The 15,935-nt window shown below is 37.3% G+C and overlaps 1 protein-coding gene and 1 pseudogene across 1 annotated transcript in view; one reads left to right on the top strand and one right to left on the bottom strand.

The window, feature by feature from the left end:
• Positions 1 to 14,806, bottom strand: part of TTC26 (tetratricopeptide repeat domain 26) — a 39,459-nt gene extending 24,653 nt beyond the window's left edge. Inside the window, exons 1-7 of the mRNA XM_040259971.1 lie at positions 14,695 to 14,806; positions 14,049 to 14,186; positions 11,277 to 11,369; positions 9,531 to 9,645; positions 7,755 to 7,804; positions 5,911 to 6,056; positions 4,775 to 4,946 (exon numbers count right to left, since the gene is read on the bottom strand). Coding sequence (XP_040115905.1) covers positions 4,775 to 4,946; positions 5,911 to 6,056; positions 7,755 to 7,804; positions 9,531 to 9,645; positions 11,277 to 11,369; positions 14,049 to 14,186; positions 14,695 to 14,697 — 717 coding nt within the window. The 5' untranslated portion in view covers positions 14,698 to 14,806. The remainder of the gene's footprint in view (positions 1 to 4,774; positions 4,947 to 5,910; positions 6,057 to 7,754; positions 7,805 to 9,530; positions 9,646 to 11,276; positions 11,370 to 14,048; positions 14,187 to 14,694) is intronic.
• Positions 1,598 to 1,933, top strand: LOC120878242 (annotated as a pseudogene).
• Positions 14,807 to 15,935: the final 1,129 nt, after the last annotated feature.

Here is a 15,935-nt window from a genome sequence, read left to right as displayed (position 1 = left end):
CTCTTGATGAAGGTGAAAGAGGAAGGTGAAAAAGCTGGCTTAAAATTCAGCATTCAAAAAATGAAGATATGGCATCTGGTCCCATCATTTCATGGCAGATAGATGGGGAAAAGTGGAAACAGTGACAGATTTTATTTTCTTGGGCTCCAAAATCACTGTGGACAGTGACTGCAGCCACCAAATTAAAAGATGCTTGTTCCTTGGAAGAAAAGCTATGACAAACCTAGACAGAATACTAAAAAGCAGAAATATCACTTTGCCAACAAAGGTTCGCATAGTCAAAGCTATGGTTTTTCCAATAGTCATAAACAGATGTGAGAGTTGGACCATAAAGAAGGCTGAGGATCGAAAAATTGATGCTTTTGAACTGTGCAGCAGGAGATGACTCTTGAGAGTCCCTTGGACAGCAAGGAGATCAAACCAGTTAATCCTAAAGGAAATCAACCATGAATATTCATTGAAGGACTAATGCTGAAGCTCCAATTCTTTGGCCACCCAATGTGAAGAGCTGACTCTTTAGAAAAGACCCTGATGCTGGAAAAGTCTGAGAACAAGAGAAAGGGCAACAGAGATGAGATGGTTGGATGGCATCACTGACTCATGGACATGAGTTGGAGCAAGCTCCAGGAGTTTGTGATAAACAGAGAAGCCTGGAGTACTGCAGTTCATGGAGTCCCCCACAGAGTCAGACAGGACTTAATGACTCAACAACAACAACAACAATATTTAAAACATGTATTAGGGTTTTGTCTTTTCAATCTAACTTGTCAATCTTTGTCATTAATTGAGAAACAAAACCTTTTAGATATAATTAAGATAATTTGGATTTGTAAAAGGCAAAACAATAAGCTTTTAGAATATAAGAGAACAAAATTTGGGCTAGGAAATACTTTTTTAAACAAAATACAAAAAGCACTAAACATAAAGAAAAAGATAAGTCTGACTATGTCTCAGCCTATAAAATCTTTGATAATTGCTCAGCTCACTATCTACTATGTATATAAAGTTAAGGACTTTCTATACATCACAAAAACCTACAGTAATTCAGTACTGTTATTTTGCATACTACATAGCTAGTAACCTAAGATTGGAATTTGGATAAAATTTCTTTATCCTCTGAAACTATTCCTTCCTTTCACAAGCACCCTATACTCACTGCTTCTATTTCTTCATCATCTACTTGTCTTTCTTCTGCCATATCCCTTAGGACATTTCTCAGTCCAAGAGGTTACTCATCCACTGCTTATCTCCTTGACATCTAGCTTCAACACTCAATAATAATGATACCCTAATCAGCATAGGAAATACCAATTATGAAATCCAATGGCTTTTTCTTAATCTTCATCTTTATTGACCTGTTTTGAACCTCCTCTTTTTAAACATGACTCGCCCTTAATCTGTTAGTCATATTTTAAATTTCTCATTCAACCATTACTTCATTGGCATCAACTTTGTATATACATTGTGCCAGGTCCTGGGATATAAATGTCACAAGGCTCAACCCTCAATAAGCTTATCTAGATTAAAGATAATTAAAGCAGGTTCATGAGGCCTTGCTCCAGTAGGACCCACCACCATCTGGACCCTAAGGGCCCCCATGCAGCTCAGTGCCACGGCTCTATGCTACCCCATGACCGTGGGCATCAGCAAGGCCTACAAAATGACTAAGAATGTGAGCCAACAGAGCTATAGCCACTGTTACTGTGGGCACCCCTCCGAGAACAAGCCTCATGATCTGATAGGTCTGCAGCTTCACCCCTTAGGAGTGGCAAGCCATGAAGCTGCTCAAGGTCTCTGAAAGCAGGGCCTCAAGTTCATCAAGAAAAGGGTGGGGACACACATCCACGCCAAGAAGAAGGAAGAGGAGCTGAGTAATGTCCTGGTAGTCATGAGGAAAGTTGCAGCCAAGGACAGAGCTCCTTCCTCTCTGTGAATAATAAAACTTGTTCAAAATAAAAAAAAGGTAATTAGGCAACTACCAAACAATAAGCGTGATTTTATATATAGATATAGAATCATATATAATAGCCATATTATTACCAATTATTTGTTGGTAAGATATAATAACCATATTGTTTGATTATATATATATATATATAAAATCATGCTTGTTATTTGGTAGCTGTATTATTACATGTGTATGTGTGTATACATATATATAAGTTATATATATATATATAAGTTAAGAGCATAGAAGAAGAATGCACACCTAAATTTGCATTAAATTTTAGTGCTTAACTCTATGGGTTTTATTTTTTGTTTTGTTTCTTTTTTTAAATTTATTTTTTAGTTGAAGGATAATTGCTTTACAGAATTTTGTTGTTTTCTGTCAAACATCAACATGAACCAGCCATCTATGGGCCTTAGAGATCTGAATTTCTCACTTGTTAGTTGTATAACTTTGGGCGAGTTGTTCAAAGGACTTTAAGAATTGAATGAATCATTACATAATATTTCATGCTTACTATAGAAGAGCAGAATGCTTTGGTGTTTGTGGAGAGAATGAATTATAACATAGAGCCCATTATAAAAGATACTAGAGGAATGGTTGCTTTTAGAAGGTTTAATAAAACTATTGTAAGTAAAAACAAACTATATCCTATTGCTGTCAAAAAAGAAAGAAAGAAAGAAAGAAAGCTCCTAAGGGTACATTTGTCACAGTTATCTACTGCTGGAGAATATTATACAATCAATATGTAATCTGCACGGGCACAGTTTCAAATGGAAAAGCATGCTTTTAGTGAACAAGAAGTACAATCTGCTGTTCTGAGTTGGATAGCATTAGATCTAGAACATATTGGTTAGCCATGTCACCCATTCCAGACTATGGAAAGAACATGTGCAGACAAAATATAAGCATTTAACAGGTTGGACCTTATGCCAAAATTGGCAAAGCCCCCAAGACTGACTCAATATAGAAAGACAAAAATATACTTCTTTTATTTATTTTAACCAAAACTCTAATTAAAGATCAAATTGCAAATCCAGTTTACCATTAAACTGCTGATTCTGGGAACTAGCCAATTAGGCAGGGACTTTAGCTGAAATGAGGATATCCAAGAATGTATTTTATTTCATACATAAAACAACTGTTCCATTGCATACTCAGCAATTTAATTGTAGGCATTTCATTTGCCTCAAGTGAGCACCTTTATCAACACAAGCCATGAAAAGTAAACCTGAGCAAATGTTAAGGATATGTGTTCTCTATCCACCAGCTGATAAATGCTGTTTCACTCACCAACTCAATCTGCTGTTAGTGTAAAGTATATCAATAGTGCTTCCTGCTATTACACAATAAATTTTGCCTTGATACAGTAGTTAATTTTCTAGTTTCAATTTCTTCCTTCCTCCCCCTATTCTGGACTTCCCAGGTGGTACAGTGGTAAAGAATCCGCCTGCTAATGAAGGAGGTGCAGCAGATGCAGATTTGATCCCTGGGTTGGGAAGACCCCCCTGGAGGAGGAAATGGCAACTCACTCCAATACTCTTGCCTGGAAAATCCCATCAATAGAGGAGTCTGGGGGGCTACGGTCCATGGGGTCACCAAAGAGTCAGACACGACTGAGCACAATCATTCCTTCCCCTACTCTAGGCTGGTATGATGCCACTTACACTACCTTTTGGGCAGGGTGTTGGCACATAAAGAAATTTTGCATTTAAATTTTGGTGGCTTCTGACATCAACTAAAGCAATGGCCAAGGAAGTAATTTGTACTCATGGACCCCCTCATAGGGTTAACCTAAACATATCTATACATAAAGTATATTCAAATATATATACCCAAATCTGTATAGATACATTATAGAACATGCTATCTATCTATTTATAGATCTATTTATATCTATGTTTATATGTATATATATGTATATGCATGTGTTTGTGTGTAGTTTAATAAAATGAGATCATAATGTATGGACTCCTGTATACTCTGAGTTTCAAAGAAAACGAGAGCTATAACAACAAGGAAACAAATCAAAAAAAGGAAAGAGAGAGCTGTTTAACAGAATTTATCCACAGGATTGTCAGGAAAACTAAATAATGGATACAAAGTATTCTGCACAGTGCCTATAAGTTAACCACTTTCTAACTACTTATAAAATGCCTCCCACTTATTGCTTCTTGGGGTAACCTTAAAGGAGATACTGCAGTATCACTAAGCAGAGAAAGGCACTCCAGGAAACAGAATGGAGTGTACAAAGACACGGCAGTAGGAGGATATGGGTGTGTGAAACAAACTCAATGACTGGACTGAAGAGAACAAAGACGAGAGGCAAGGAAATTATTTAGGGAGTTGAAACAAGAGGTAAGGAGTGCCTGAACTAGAGCAGTGGCAAAGCAGGAGGCACAGAGAAGGGAGGTATCTGGAACCGAAATGACAGGAACGGGTAGAAAATTAGAGTGCAGATGAAGGAGAAGAGAGTGATGAGCACTCTAGGTTTCTGATTACGTGTTGATGACTCTGAGCCACAAACATATTTCAGACAAAGAAGCAGAAGTATTTGGTTTTTTAACATATTTAAGGTAATGTAAGACACAGATAAAGATCATCTATAGTGTATCAGATGCACACAGAGAATTCAGAAGTCAACATTATTTTTTAGAATATCTGGTAAACATAAATATTTATACAGTTGGGTTCTTATAGAATCACACTGGCAACAACAAAGGGATATTAATCAAGAGTAACAGATAATAGTTTTATGAATAACCTGGGAAGTATAGGGTAATTCAAACTGGAATTAAGTGAATTCAGAACAAATTTCATCACTACCTCAGCGGCTTTGCCGTTGTAAAGGCGAAAATGATTACAGGCCTTAAGATTGAGCGCGATGGTACTATCAGGAATTTGCTGAAGATAAACAGCCAGAACTTCTTGAGACACGTCATAGTAATCCAACTTGTAGTAACATAGGGCCACATAAACATTGAGGGCAAGGTATTCCCTATTAGATGAAAAAATTAAGGATTAACAATTTAAGTCTACTTCACAAAAATATTGTCAAACTACAGACATTTTTAATGGCTCAACTGGACAGTAAGGCAAAGAGGACATTTCTTTTTTTTAAAGAAAAAGGCAATATGATCAGTGTAGTCTTTTTCTTTTTGTGTTATAATAGTTGAGTGTTTTGATATAAGTAGAGTAAAAGATGACAACTAGAGGAGAAAGGGAGAAGTTCAACTACTACCTCTTCATGTTAAAAAAAAAAAAAACAACAAAACTAATATAATCAGTAATGAAGTATAAATGCAAATAAGCTGACACCATACAGAAGATGGACAGACAAGGCAAGTAGATTTGATAACTGAGAATGGGAACAGGTGGGAGACTATGACAGTGATGCAAAAGGAAGGAGAAGGGAGATGGGTGAGATATTTTGGGATGCAGAAGAGAGACCACGTAGTCAGTGATAAAGTTGGAATACTAGTTCTTTAGAATAGTTTGTTTCTAGTTTTGTCAGCAAATTACCTCCAATGTAACTACAACACTGAAATTGATACATCTAGACCATGCATTTTCAACAGGTGTGATATCAGCCTGAAAGGGGTGAAAACTGGTTCTTATGGAGAGATGAAAAATAATATTTATTTTATATATATACATACATACAGATATACATACAGTACATATACATATATCTGTATACAGATATACATACAGTACATAACCAGATATACAATATACCTGTGGTACTGAAACTTAATGGGAGGGCAATTAAGAGGGGGAAAGACAATCTAGGCAATAAGGAGTATAGACTATAAGGAGTTCTTAATCTCACCAGATTATTAGCTAAACAGACTTGAACACATGGTAATGTTAGAACCAAAGGACACTAGGTCCTCAGCCAAACTGGGTATAGAAGAAAGTAACAAAATGAGAGTTCAAGGAGGAGTGACAGGACAACACACCTGTTATCTAGCAGTATTCGCTTGTAAATATCAATAGCTTCTTGGTAGTGAGATCGCATGTAGTGGATTGAGGCCAAACTGAGCTGATCTTCTGTGATGTCCTGAAGATTCTGATGGAAATTCATCAGTTTCTTCTCATCATTAAACTAAAATTGTAAGAGAGAAAAAAAGACATAAAAATTCATGTTAGAGTATGGTTAGAGGAATCAACACTTATGTAACACAAATTTAACTCCACCCATCCTTCAGCCACTTGCCTCTGTTCTCCCTATTTCTCTTCAGCTCCCAGTCTTCTTTATCTCTCCTTCAGACAAAGGATAAAATAGTCTCTAGAGACAGAGTCGTAGCCTTTAGTTACAACTCATTAATTACTTGACCCCCCCTTCTTACTTTCTGTTTCTTTTCTATTTCTTTCTTTATATCTTCTCTCTCCCTTTTTATTTTCTGTTTCTATCTTTTTTATATGTTGTTTATAAGAGAGACATTTAAAATAGGACATAGAAAAGTAGAGAATGAACGGATATAAAAAGAAGTAATAGGCAACCACTAACAAAAAGAGAGCTGATAGAGCTACACAAACGTGACAAAGTAGTGTTTACATGAAGAGAGTTTTAGAGATAAAGAGAGACATTTCATAATGATAATGATAAATGTTTCCATTCACTAGATGAACATAACAATTCTATATCTGTATGCACTTAATGAGAGTCTGCAAAACATGTAAAGCAAAAATTGAAAGAACTAAACAGAGATAATTACAGCATGAAATTTTTAAATACACCAAGAATAATTATTTTCAAATACTACCTCTATGGATAAACTTCCTGTAAAAATTTAGCACTATCAATTAACAGCTTTAAATTTTTATTGTTCATACTCAATAACTCAATAAGTCTATTTCTAGGATGTTAGAATTACATTTTTATAATTAAAATCAAAACCAATCTTGAAGCCAAATAACTAGGAAATGCTGAATGAATTCTGGCACATGCATATGATGGATTGTTATTTATTTATTTATTTATTTAGGATTGTTATTTTAAAAGGATGGGTTTGAAGACTAGTGACTCAGGGATACACTCATAATTTAAAGGGAAGTTGTAGAATACAGAGTATATATTTAACATAAATCTCATTCTGCAAAATGAACAAAAATACAAATATGCATATAAAAAATGATTACCCCTAAAGAGATATGCCCAAAGGTTGAAATATAGTTAACTTTAAATGTGGTAGACGTTTGAACAAACTCTGGGAGATAGTGAAGAAAAGGGAAGCCTGATACTGCAGTCCACAGAGTCACAAAGAGTCAGACATGACTTAGCGACAGAACAACAACAACAATATCTTTTTATTGCAAATTTATATTTTGATTACTACAATGTGTGATTTGATAATATGAAAAAGTATTAAGAAATAATTTTATGATGATGATCAAAATTATTGCCATAAGGCAGGCAATTCAGAAAAGTATGTATTTATTTTCAGGAGTCAGGAGAGGCATCTTTGCTTCTGTTTCCTAAGAGATAATAAGATGGTGGAAACAAACTAATCATAAAAGACTACTGCTTAAGAAGAAATAAAACCTAATATCTCTAAATAAATTACCAGGGTAAAAAACATTAATGGGGGAGAAAAATCCTATAAAATTAATACCTGTATTCTACTTGCTCTAAACATATCATTAATAAGAATTTCAACTTAATTCTCTTTCACCCATGCTGGTAACAAGAAAGAAAGAGAAAAATATTTTAAAAACAAAAGTTTTAATTTATGTCAATTAAAAAAGGAAAACAAAATTTTACATTAAAAAAAAAAAAAGTGTGAAATAAGCACAGAAATACCTTGTGAGCCAAGTGGAAGAGGAGGCGGTTTTGAAGTCGGCTTTTTGGAGCTGAGGAAGAAAATCCAAGGTGCTTATTAAAAATCTCAATTGTGTATGGCCCTTAGTCCCTTGTAGGAGTGACATGAGACTCAGATAAGGATATTCCCAAATCCTTACCCATGGGATCCTGCTATGTCTCTGTATAATATATATTATTTTAGTCTAGTCCTACTGCAGTAGAAGGAACATCATCAAGAACCAGAAGGAAAACACTCTGGGGTTCTGCTCATGCCCACACTGGTTCTTCCTGACTCTGTCGTGGTAAAGCACAGCCTGCACTCTTCACAATGCCCGCAGCAGCCCATCCTGTGTAGTTCACACGCAGAACCAAACACGGGAAGCAAATGTTGTGGTCCTATCAGTCCATATAGGAATCCAGTGTTGTCAATTCCTTCTGAACTCTTCTTTTCATAGTTACACTGCCATGTTTTCCTAAATGGGCTTCTCAGGTGCCTCAGTGGTAAAGAATCTGCCTGTCATTGCAGGAGACGCAGGTTTGATCCCTGGGTCACAAAGATCCCCTGCAGAAGGGAATGGCAACCCATTCCAATATCTTTGCCCAGAAAATCCCATAGACAGAGGAGCCCAGTGGGCTACAGTCCATGGGGTCACAAAGAGTCAGACTCAACTGAGAACACTCGCATGCATTTTCCTAAATACTAGCCCATTCTCCACAGATCTTCTGGCATGATAATCTGCCATCTAAGAGAGGTAGCCAAGCAAAAAGGTTAACATCTTTTAAATTCCAGATCCCCTTTGTTCTCTTGGAGAATCTTCCTAATTCTGGATACTCAATGTTATTAATCTATCTCTTTACAACAAAAAGTCATACTTCAATGTTAAAAAAGAAAAAATATATATGGAAAGAGAGATAGGTACCTTGATCACCTTACATGCATCTAACTGTTTTACACACAAAGTCTAGAAGCATGAGATAAATACCTCAAACAAAGACCATTATAACTGAATTGGGAAAAACTACATCAGTAAATTGAAACAACTTGGGTACAAATCAAGAGATTTTCCATGACCTTGAACTGAAATTCTATCTAAATATGTATGTGCCAGTTAATTCTCTAAGAATTCTACCCTGGAATACACTCGTCGCTCACATATTTCCTAACAAACATTCTTTTGCCCACTTTCTCTATTTTTCTTTGATTTTAATTTGATTCATACTCTAATTATTCTTAATCTTTCCTCCCATATTTCCATTTTGCCCTACACTTATTTGCAAATTTGAATTCACTTCTCCTAAGTTGACGGACCTCATGAGTCAAACAAAAGGGAAGAAATCTGGATTCTTCAGGCTGAAATTACTAGGCTTCTCATTTAGAAGTAGGGCAAGAAGCTATAAAATCCACATTCATGGGAGCTTGACCAACTATACCCAACTCCTACCAACAGCATGAATGTCCCACCACAGGAGGACCTAAGAAAGGCACCTTGTCTTTTTCTTCTCTCATCCTTCTAATTTTTGGCTATAGATTCTGGAGAAGTGAAGTGGGGAGGGTAAGGGTAAGGCACACAGAGATTAACTCTGTCTTTAAAGATAAAGTTGCTAAGATCCAATATGCTTTGAAGAGTAGAGCTTTTCTTTCTTGTTTTTTTTTTTTTTTTTTTTAGCTTTCTAATGTCACTTGATTTTTCCTTGAGAAAGGTATTAAGTTTAAAAATCTCCAAAATGACTCTTAGTATTAGTGATGAATTTCAGATATTAAAAGCGCTCATTTACCTTTAAATCCAGCTGCTTCAGCTTGTTTATACATTCCAAGAAAAAAGTAGGTACAGGCTAGGTTCACCCAGACTTCAGGATTGCAATTTTCTTCTTTTGTTGCATTTTCATATTCCTGAAATATACAATAAGCAGTGATCCCTTATAGCAGTAAAGCAATCAATGGGCCATTCCTTTATATATAATGGAATAGGAGTTCTTGATTGGGCAACTTCACATTTAGGAGAATTCTATATGCTCCTTAGGGCTTCCCAAGTGGCGCTAGTGGTAAAGAATCTGCCTGCCGATGCAGATGTAATTTCAGTCCCTGGGTTGGGAAGATCCCCTGGAGAAGGGCATGGCAACCCACTCCAATATTCTTGCCTGGAGAATCCCATGAACAGAGGAGCCTGGAGGGCTACAGTCCACAGAGTCGCAAAGAGTCGGACACGACTGAAGCGACTTATCACGTACACACATGTGCTCCTTATATTCTATACCTGTAATATTAAATACTGTAGTTAGGGCTCAAGCCTACCCATGTGGGACTGCTGCCCATAGAACCCTACACTTGTTTTTTTTTTCTTTCCCTTTTAATACTGATATGGGCTAACAAACAGCAGAAATGAAAAACAACTAAAATATTTTGTTTTTGCTAACTTAAAAAGACATTTTAAAAGATATTAAAAATGCATAGTTTCAGCTAACTTAAAATCCGATACCTACAAATTTGATTTCATTCTAATTGTTTTCTGGCTTTGTTTACTTGGCTTTACATTTTAAAAATTTGGTCTTTGAGGGTTTTTCCTTCCCTGTTAAGGACAGTTTCTGAAATTCACTTTATCAACTACATTTTCCACATACTCTTTTACTATCAGTCTTTACCACATGCCTATTTTCTTTTTTACTCCAGTTGAACTACTCTCTCTTCTCCTAAATCTTTCACAAATACTACCAGCTTCTATTCTGCCCTCTTCACATCTTCACTTTTGCTTCACTGATTTTGTTGCTTTTGTTCATATCAGTTTCTCATTGTGTGATCTTGGATATTTTTCATTTTAGCAGTGGAGGTTTTTAATATTTTTAAATTACATTTTGAGAGTGAGAATATGTAAGAAAGGTCAAAATAATTTCATTTATGAGTTAAAAATCATTGACATAAGGCATCTACAATTTTATGTACAGCCATAATTCTATAGACTGTCAGGTTTACAATGTAGGGTTGTAAACCCATTGTAGGGTTTACAATGACCAAGGAAAACAACTTTCAAAACTACACTTTTAAAAAATATAAAAAGTAAATAATGTATTAAACTATTTTAAAATATAAAGATAAAATAATATTTCGTATGTCTAAAATTAACCTTTCAAAATAACCATGAACTTTTTTTGAGAAAAGAATCATAAAACTTTTAATCAAAAGGGCTTATTTTTCTTCTCCTGAAGATTTCCTTTAGAAAGACTAATATTAATATATTGAACAATCTCATTAGTATATATCTAAAAGGAAAAAGTAAACAACATTGCTACATATACTTGAATATATATAGAAGATTTCTGAAGCAATACATCAAAAAAGATCCAATGTTTACTCCTGTTAACAAAGAAATAGGATGGAGGAAGGCAGACAGGGTGACTTTTTTCATTTTTCCTTTTGTTCCCCTCTATATTGTTTGAATTTTACCATAAGCATGTATTATTATAATACAAAACTGAGTAACATTTTAAAACCCTACAGTTATCTAAAAAAAACAACTTTAAACTAACCTCCAAAGCTCTCTTGTAGTCACCCAGGTGAAAAGCACAGTATCCAATCCACAAATTAGTATCCTCTTCTTGTTCCCCAGCATGACGTTTGAACTTCATGTTAAAATTTCGTGAAAAAAAAAAAATCATGAATACTTTGAATGGTAAGCCCTTGTTTAAAAAACTATGTTATTAATGAACAATAGGAAATTGCAAATTATGGAAGCAAGATAATTTCAGTTTAATCAAACTGATACCTACAGGACTCAGCACAATTAACCACCTTTTCCTCAAATATTTCACAACTGTTTTTGTGTTTACTGACACCTTATTCCAGGAAGTATCTAAGAGTTATCCTCATAAAAATTCCGAGTGATATATAAGGATCATAAGAACTCTGTGAAATATTTAATGCCAAATAACTGAAGGTTAGAGAAATTAAGCATTGACCTGAAGGCCACACACAGCCAGTAAGTGTGGTGGAAGGGACCACATAGCCAACTGACTCCAAAGACCATGTTTTCACCCCCTATCCCATGTTCTGCTGCATTTAACTTCACACTTCAAACCTGTCCCATGAGCACACACATATATTTATTCATAGGTTATAACTTTTCACTGAAGACAAGGCATTAAATCCCTCTGTTACCTTTGAACAGTCTTGCCAGGGCCTATAAGAATTAAAGATTTTAGAAGACCACCTAATCATTTATGTCCATTGTGAAAAAATATTCATGAATTCATCATCCAATGAAAGAAAAGTCCTGTTTTGGAGGAAAGGTGTGAGATCCTGAAGGAGAAGTCTGAATTACCATGAGCTTTTTTTTTTGTAAAAGGAGATTTTTTTTTTCCACTTTATGTGGTGATAAGTCAAAAACATAGGTGAAAAAGTAAAAACTAAACAGATCATTGTTGATTTGTAGGAAGGAAATTTCCTTCCTAAATAGGAAGGAAATCTAAAAAACAGTGGAAATATGTATGCGTATCACTGATTCACTTTACTGTACAGTAGAAGCTAACAACATTGTAAGGAAACTACACTCTAATAAAAACAAGATAAAATTAAAAAAAAACAATCATTGTTACAAAAGTTCAGGTGCCTTGACCAGTACAAGATGAAGATATCTATTGATACTCTGTCTAAATTAAAACTTACTCTTGTAGCTAACTCTATAATATTAGAAATTCTCCTCTCACCTAGAGAAGGAAATGGCAACCCACTCCAGTATACTTGCCTGGAAAACCCAATGGACTGAGAAGCCTGGTGGGCTACACTTCATGGGGCCACAAAGAGTCGGACACGATTGAAGTGACTAAACAATAACAACCTCTCACCAAATACTGTGAATTTGAGAGCAGTGCCTTAAGTCTGAAGAAACTCTTATTTGAGGTCTCCCTGAATTTGCCCCTGGAATTCCCTGGAGCCACAGCAGAGCTCACAGGCCCTTCCTCGTCCCAGACCAGGGCAGTTCCCATTCCATCCATCAATGGCACTTTGGCTACCTAAGAATGAAAGCATAGAGCTGAGCCTCCCTGGACAACTTAAAGGCAGCATGGGATCACACAATAAGGAAAGTGCGGTCACTTCCTTAAAGAAAAGAAAGAAGAGAAAAAGAGACTAACAAAAATCACACATGTATCTACCACTTGGTCCACTGATTTAAAGAGCTAGAGGGTCCTTCCAAGGCAGCTCCCCTGATTTAAAGATAAGAAATCTGACACCAGAAAAGTTTAAGCAATGGGCTCAACACCAGCGCACTAGCAAGAAACACAGGACTTTACATGCAAGACTAAGAAAGATATATAAAGCTGATTAAAACACTTATTGTTGATAGAGTAATACGGCTGTTGTAGTGGTTTAGAGAAATGATTATGGCACAACACAACCAGGCTGTGCCGTCAAAACTCCTCCCTTCTTCGTTCTTTGGTGCACCCCTTCATTCTCCTACAGTACATGCTTCCCACAAAACCGAATCCCAAAGTGCAGTATCCTTGGACCATCTACATCAGCACTTAGGCCATTTGCCCAAAGTATTGGGTTCCTGAGTTTCCCTGGTGGCTTAGATGGTAAAGAACCTGCCTGCAACTTGGGAGACCTGGGTTCAATCTCTGGGTTGTGAGGATCCCGTGGAGAAGGTAATAGCATCCCACTCCAGAATTCTTGTCTGGAAATCCCATGGACAGAGGAGCCAGGCGGGCTATAGTTCATGGGGTCGAAAAGAGTCAGGCACGACTGAGCGACTCACACACACACACAGGGTAGGAGTCCAGAAATGCACATTTAAACAAGTACCACAAGTGACTCTAATGAGTATTAAAAGTTGAGGACTGCTGCCATAGCGATTTGAAATATCTTCTGAAGATACAGTATTTCAGACAATAAGCATGAAACATGGCAGAATTATTTAAATTTGATCAAAATGTTGTAACATATTAATAGGAATAAATCATAAACTGGTCAGGGGGTGGAATAGGCAATGTGTGAACTGACACTGCATTAAATGTCCCTCTACATTTTTAGGCTGGATTTGCCATCAGTGGAACTAGACATAATTAAAAGTGTCCCTCAAGAAACAAGTCTATCATGTAAAAAAAGAGAGAGAGAAAGAAGTCTATCTTTTTAGTTCATCTTTAGTCAGGTTTATAGTTAACCTGGAATCTGTGCCTGACTAGTTTTACAGAAAGTCCCAAAATGCACCCACCTGTTCCATGCATAGCAACCAGCATTCACCCATGCATTCCTCTATATTCTGATCTTTTACGTCCTAAGAAGCAACTTTCTTTGGACATTACCTCCAACAGGGTAATAGCTCCAGTGAAATCTCTTTGTGAAAGTAGCTCCTCTAGCTTTGGAATCTTCCTACCTTTCTTCTTCCTTTTGTCAGTGTGCGGTGGGTCCCCGCCTACAGCAGGTTTGGCCCTTGAAAGCATCTGTGAAAGAAACAACAAAGATAGCTGTATGATCCCAATCCCGTGGTCAATTTTAAAACTGAGAGTGACGGCTCCCGGATTCATAAGTCAAGTTCTGAACAACGAACTCCTTGTAAGCCTATTTAAACTCTTTCCGTAACACGTATTTTACTAAAAGGTCCATCACCCGGTGCTTGAGCTGAACGAAACCGCTATCCCCTACTCCTTCATCTCCTCCAACGAGAATGAGGTAAGAGATGCTTTCGCGGAGCTGTTGTCATCTAAGCCTTCCCTTGGTCCACTTCCCATCTCACGCGCAGCTCAAGAGTGGGAAAACGGAGAAACAGGAGGGAAGAAAGCAACAATGTGTCTACAGTTGCAGCCCTGTCCCCGGTGGGAACACAGGAGCGAGCACAGACATCTGCCTCCTCTAACACTCCTAGACTTAAACCAGAAGTGTGCTAGGAATCTCTAATCTCCAGTCCCAGGACCTACTCAAACTTATTCCTCACTATTCCACGCCACTAACCATCTTGGTGCCGGTCCTGTGAACCCCCTCTGCAGACAGACAGCAGAAGGCCTGGCTTCAGCGCGCCTCAGCATCCACAAAGCTCGCTTGGTCTCCACGGCAACCCCGCCGGGGACTGGTCCGTCCCGGAGTAGCGCTCGCCGGAGAACTGGTGCCCTGCGCATCTTGGTTCCCGTAGGCTTATCGCTGCTGCCGGGCGTGAAAAGTTTTCTCTCCGGATGAAAGTGTCTTTCCCTGTACCGAGAGCGAGAGTTTGTCTGTATTTCTGTGAGTTTACATTAGGAAAAAGCGAATTTAAATGACACGGTTTTTCAAAAACAGGTTCCCGGGAAAGTCATTTTCAAGGAACCACTTCCGATTTGGACCGCGTTGGGCTCCAGAGCAGCCTTGGGCGCTGACTGGCACGTGATCGCGGGTCTCCCTTGCTGTGCGGCTTTGAATCAAATTTCTGCCGGAGCGAGGATGCTGATGTTTGGAGGCCGGAGTTCCCCTGAATACGATTTCTTATTTCCATAGATACATCTCCATTGTGATGTGACATTATAATTCCTACTTCGAATTTAGAATAGAACCTCTCGTTCGTTAGAAATAGGGAAACAAGATAAAGTCACAGTGGCCGATGCAGCACCCATCTTGATTGTTTCTAAAGGTCAGATGTAATATTTTGAATATGTAAATTAAGATAACTGGAGTGAAATAATTAAATTTGTTTTGGCTGTGTGTGTGTGTGTGTGTAAGTTTTGTTGTTGTTTGGCTGTGTCACGGAGCTTGTGGGATCTTAGTTACCCAACCAAGGATGGAGCCGGGACCCTCCTGAAGCTAGGAATTCTAATCACTGGTCCAGCAGGGAATTCCAGGGAATTGTTTTTAAAGGTGTGGAGAAAAGGTTTAAAGATGTGTAACATAAGAGCTGTGAGTTTTAAGTTTTAGTAAGGCTCTTTCTAAGGACTAAAGCCCAAGAGACAGCCACTTAGGCACTCCGAAGCAACTACTCAGTAGAAGGGAAAAGTCAGTTCATACATGACTTTTGGCTGGCGGATACCTGCAGTCAAGCATGTATCTTGGTAAGGTTACTGCTAATCATAAAGAACAGATGTCTCCAGTTAATCTTTTTAGCTTTTCTATGTATGGAGGATGGAAGAATCTAGAGTCATTAAAATTCTTCCTGAGATATACTTTTGACTACCTATGAAAGTGAAAGTGTTAGTCACTCGGTCCTGTCTGACTCTTTGCAACCCTAT

Source organism: Oryx dammah, unplaced genomic scaffold, assembly GCF_014754425.2.
Source record: "Oryx dammah isolate SB20612 unplaced genomic scaffold, SCBI_Odam_1.1 HiC_scaffold_18, whole genome shotgun sequence".
In the NCBI taxonomy this organism is placed as follows: domain Eukaryota; kingdom Metazoa; phylum Chordata; class Mammalia; order Artiodactyla; family Bovidae; genus Oryx; species Oryx dammah.
The sequence above is the reverse complement of the archived record's forward strand: the minus strand, read 5'-3'. Positions and strand labels throughout refer to the sequence as shown.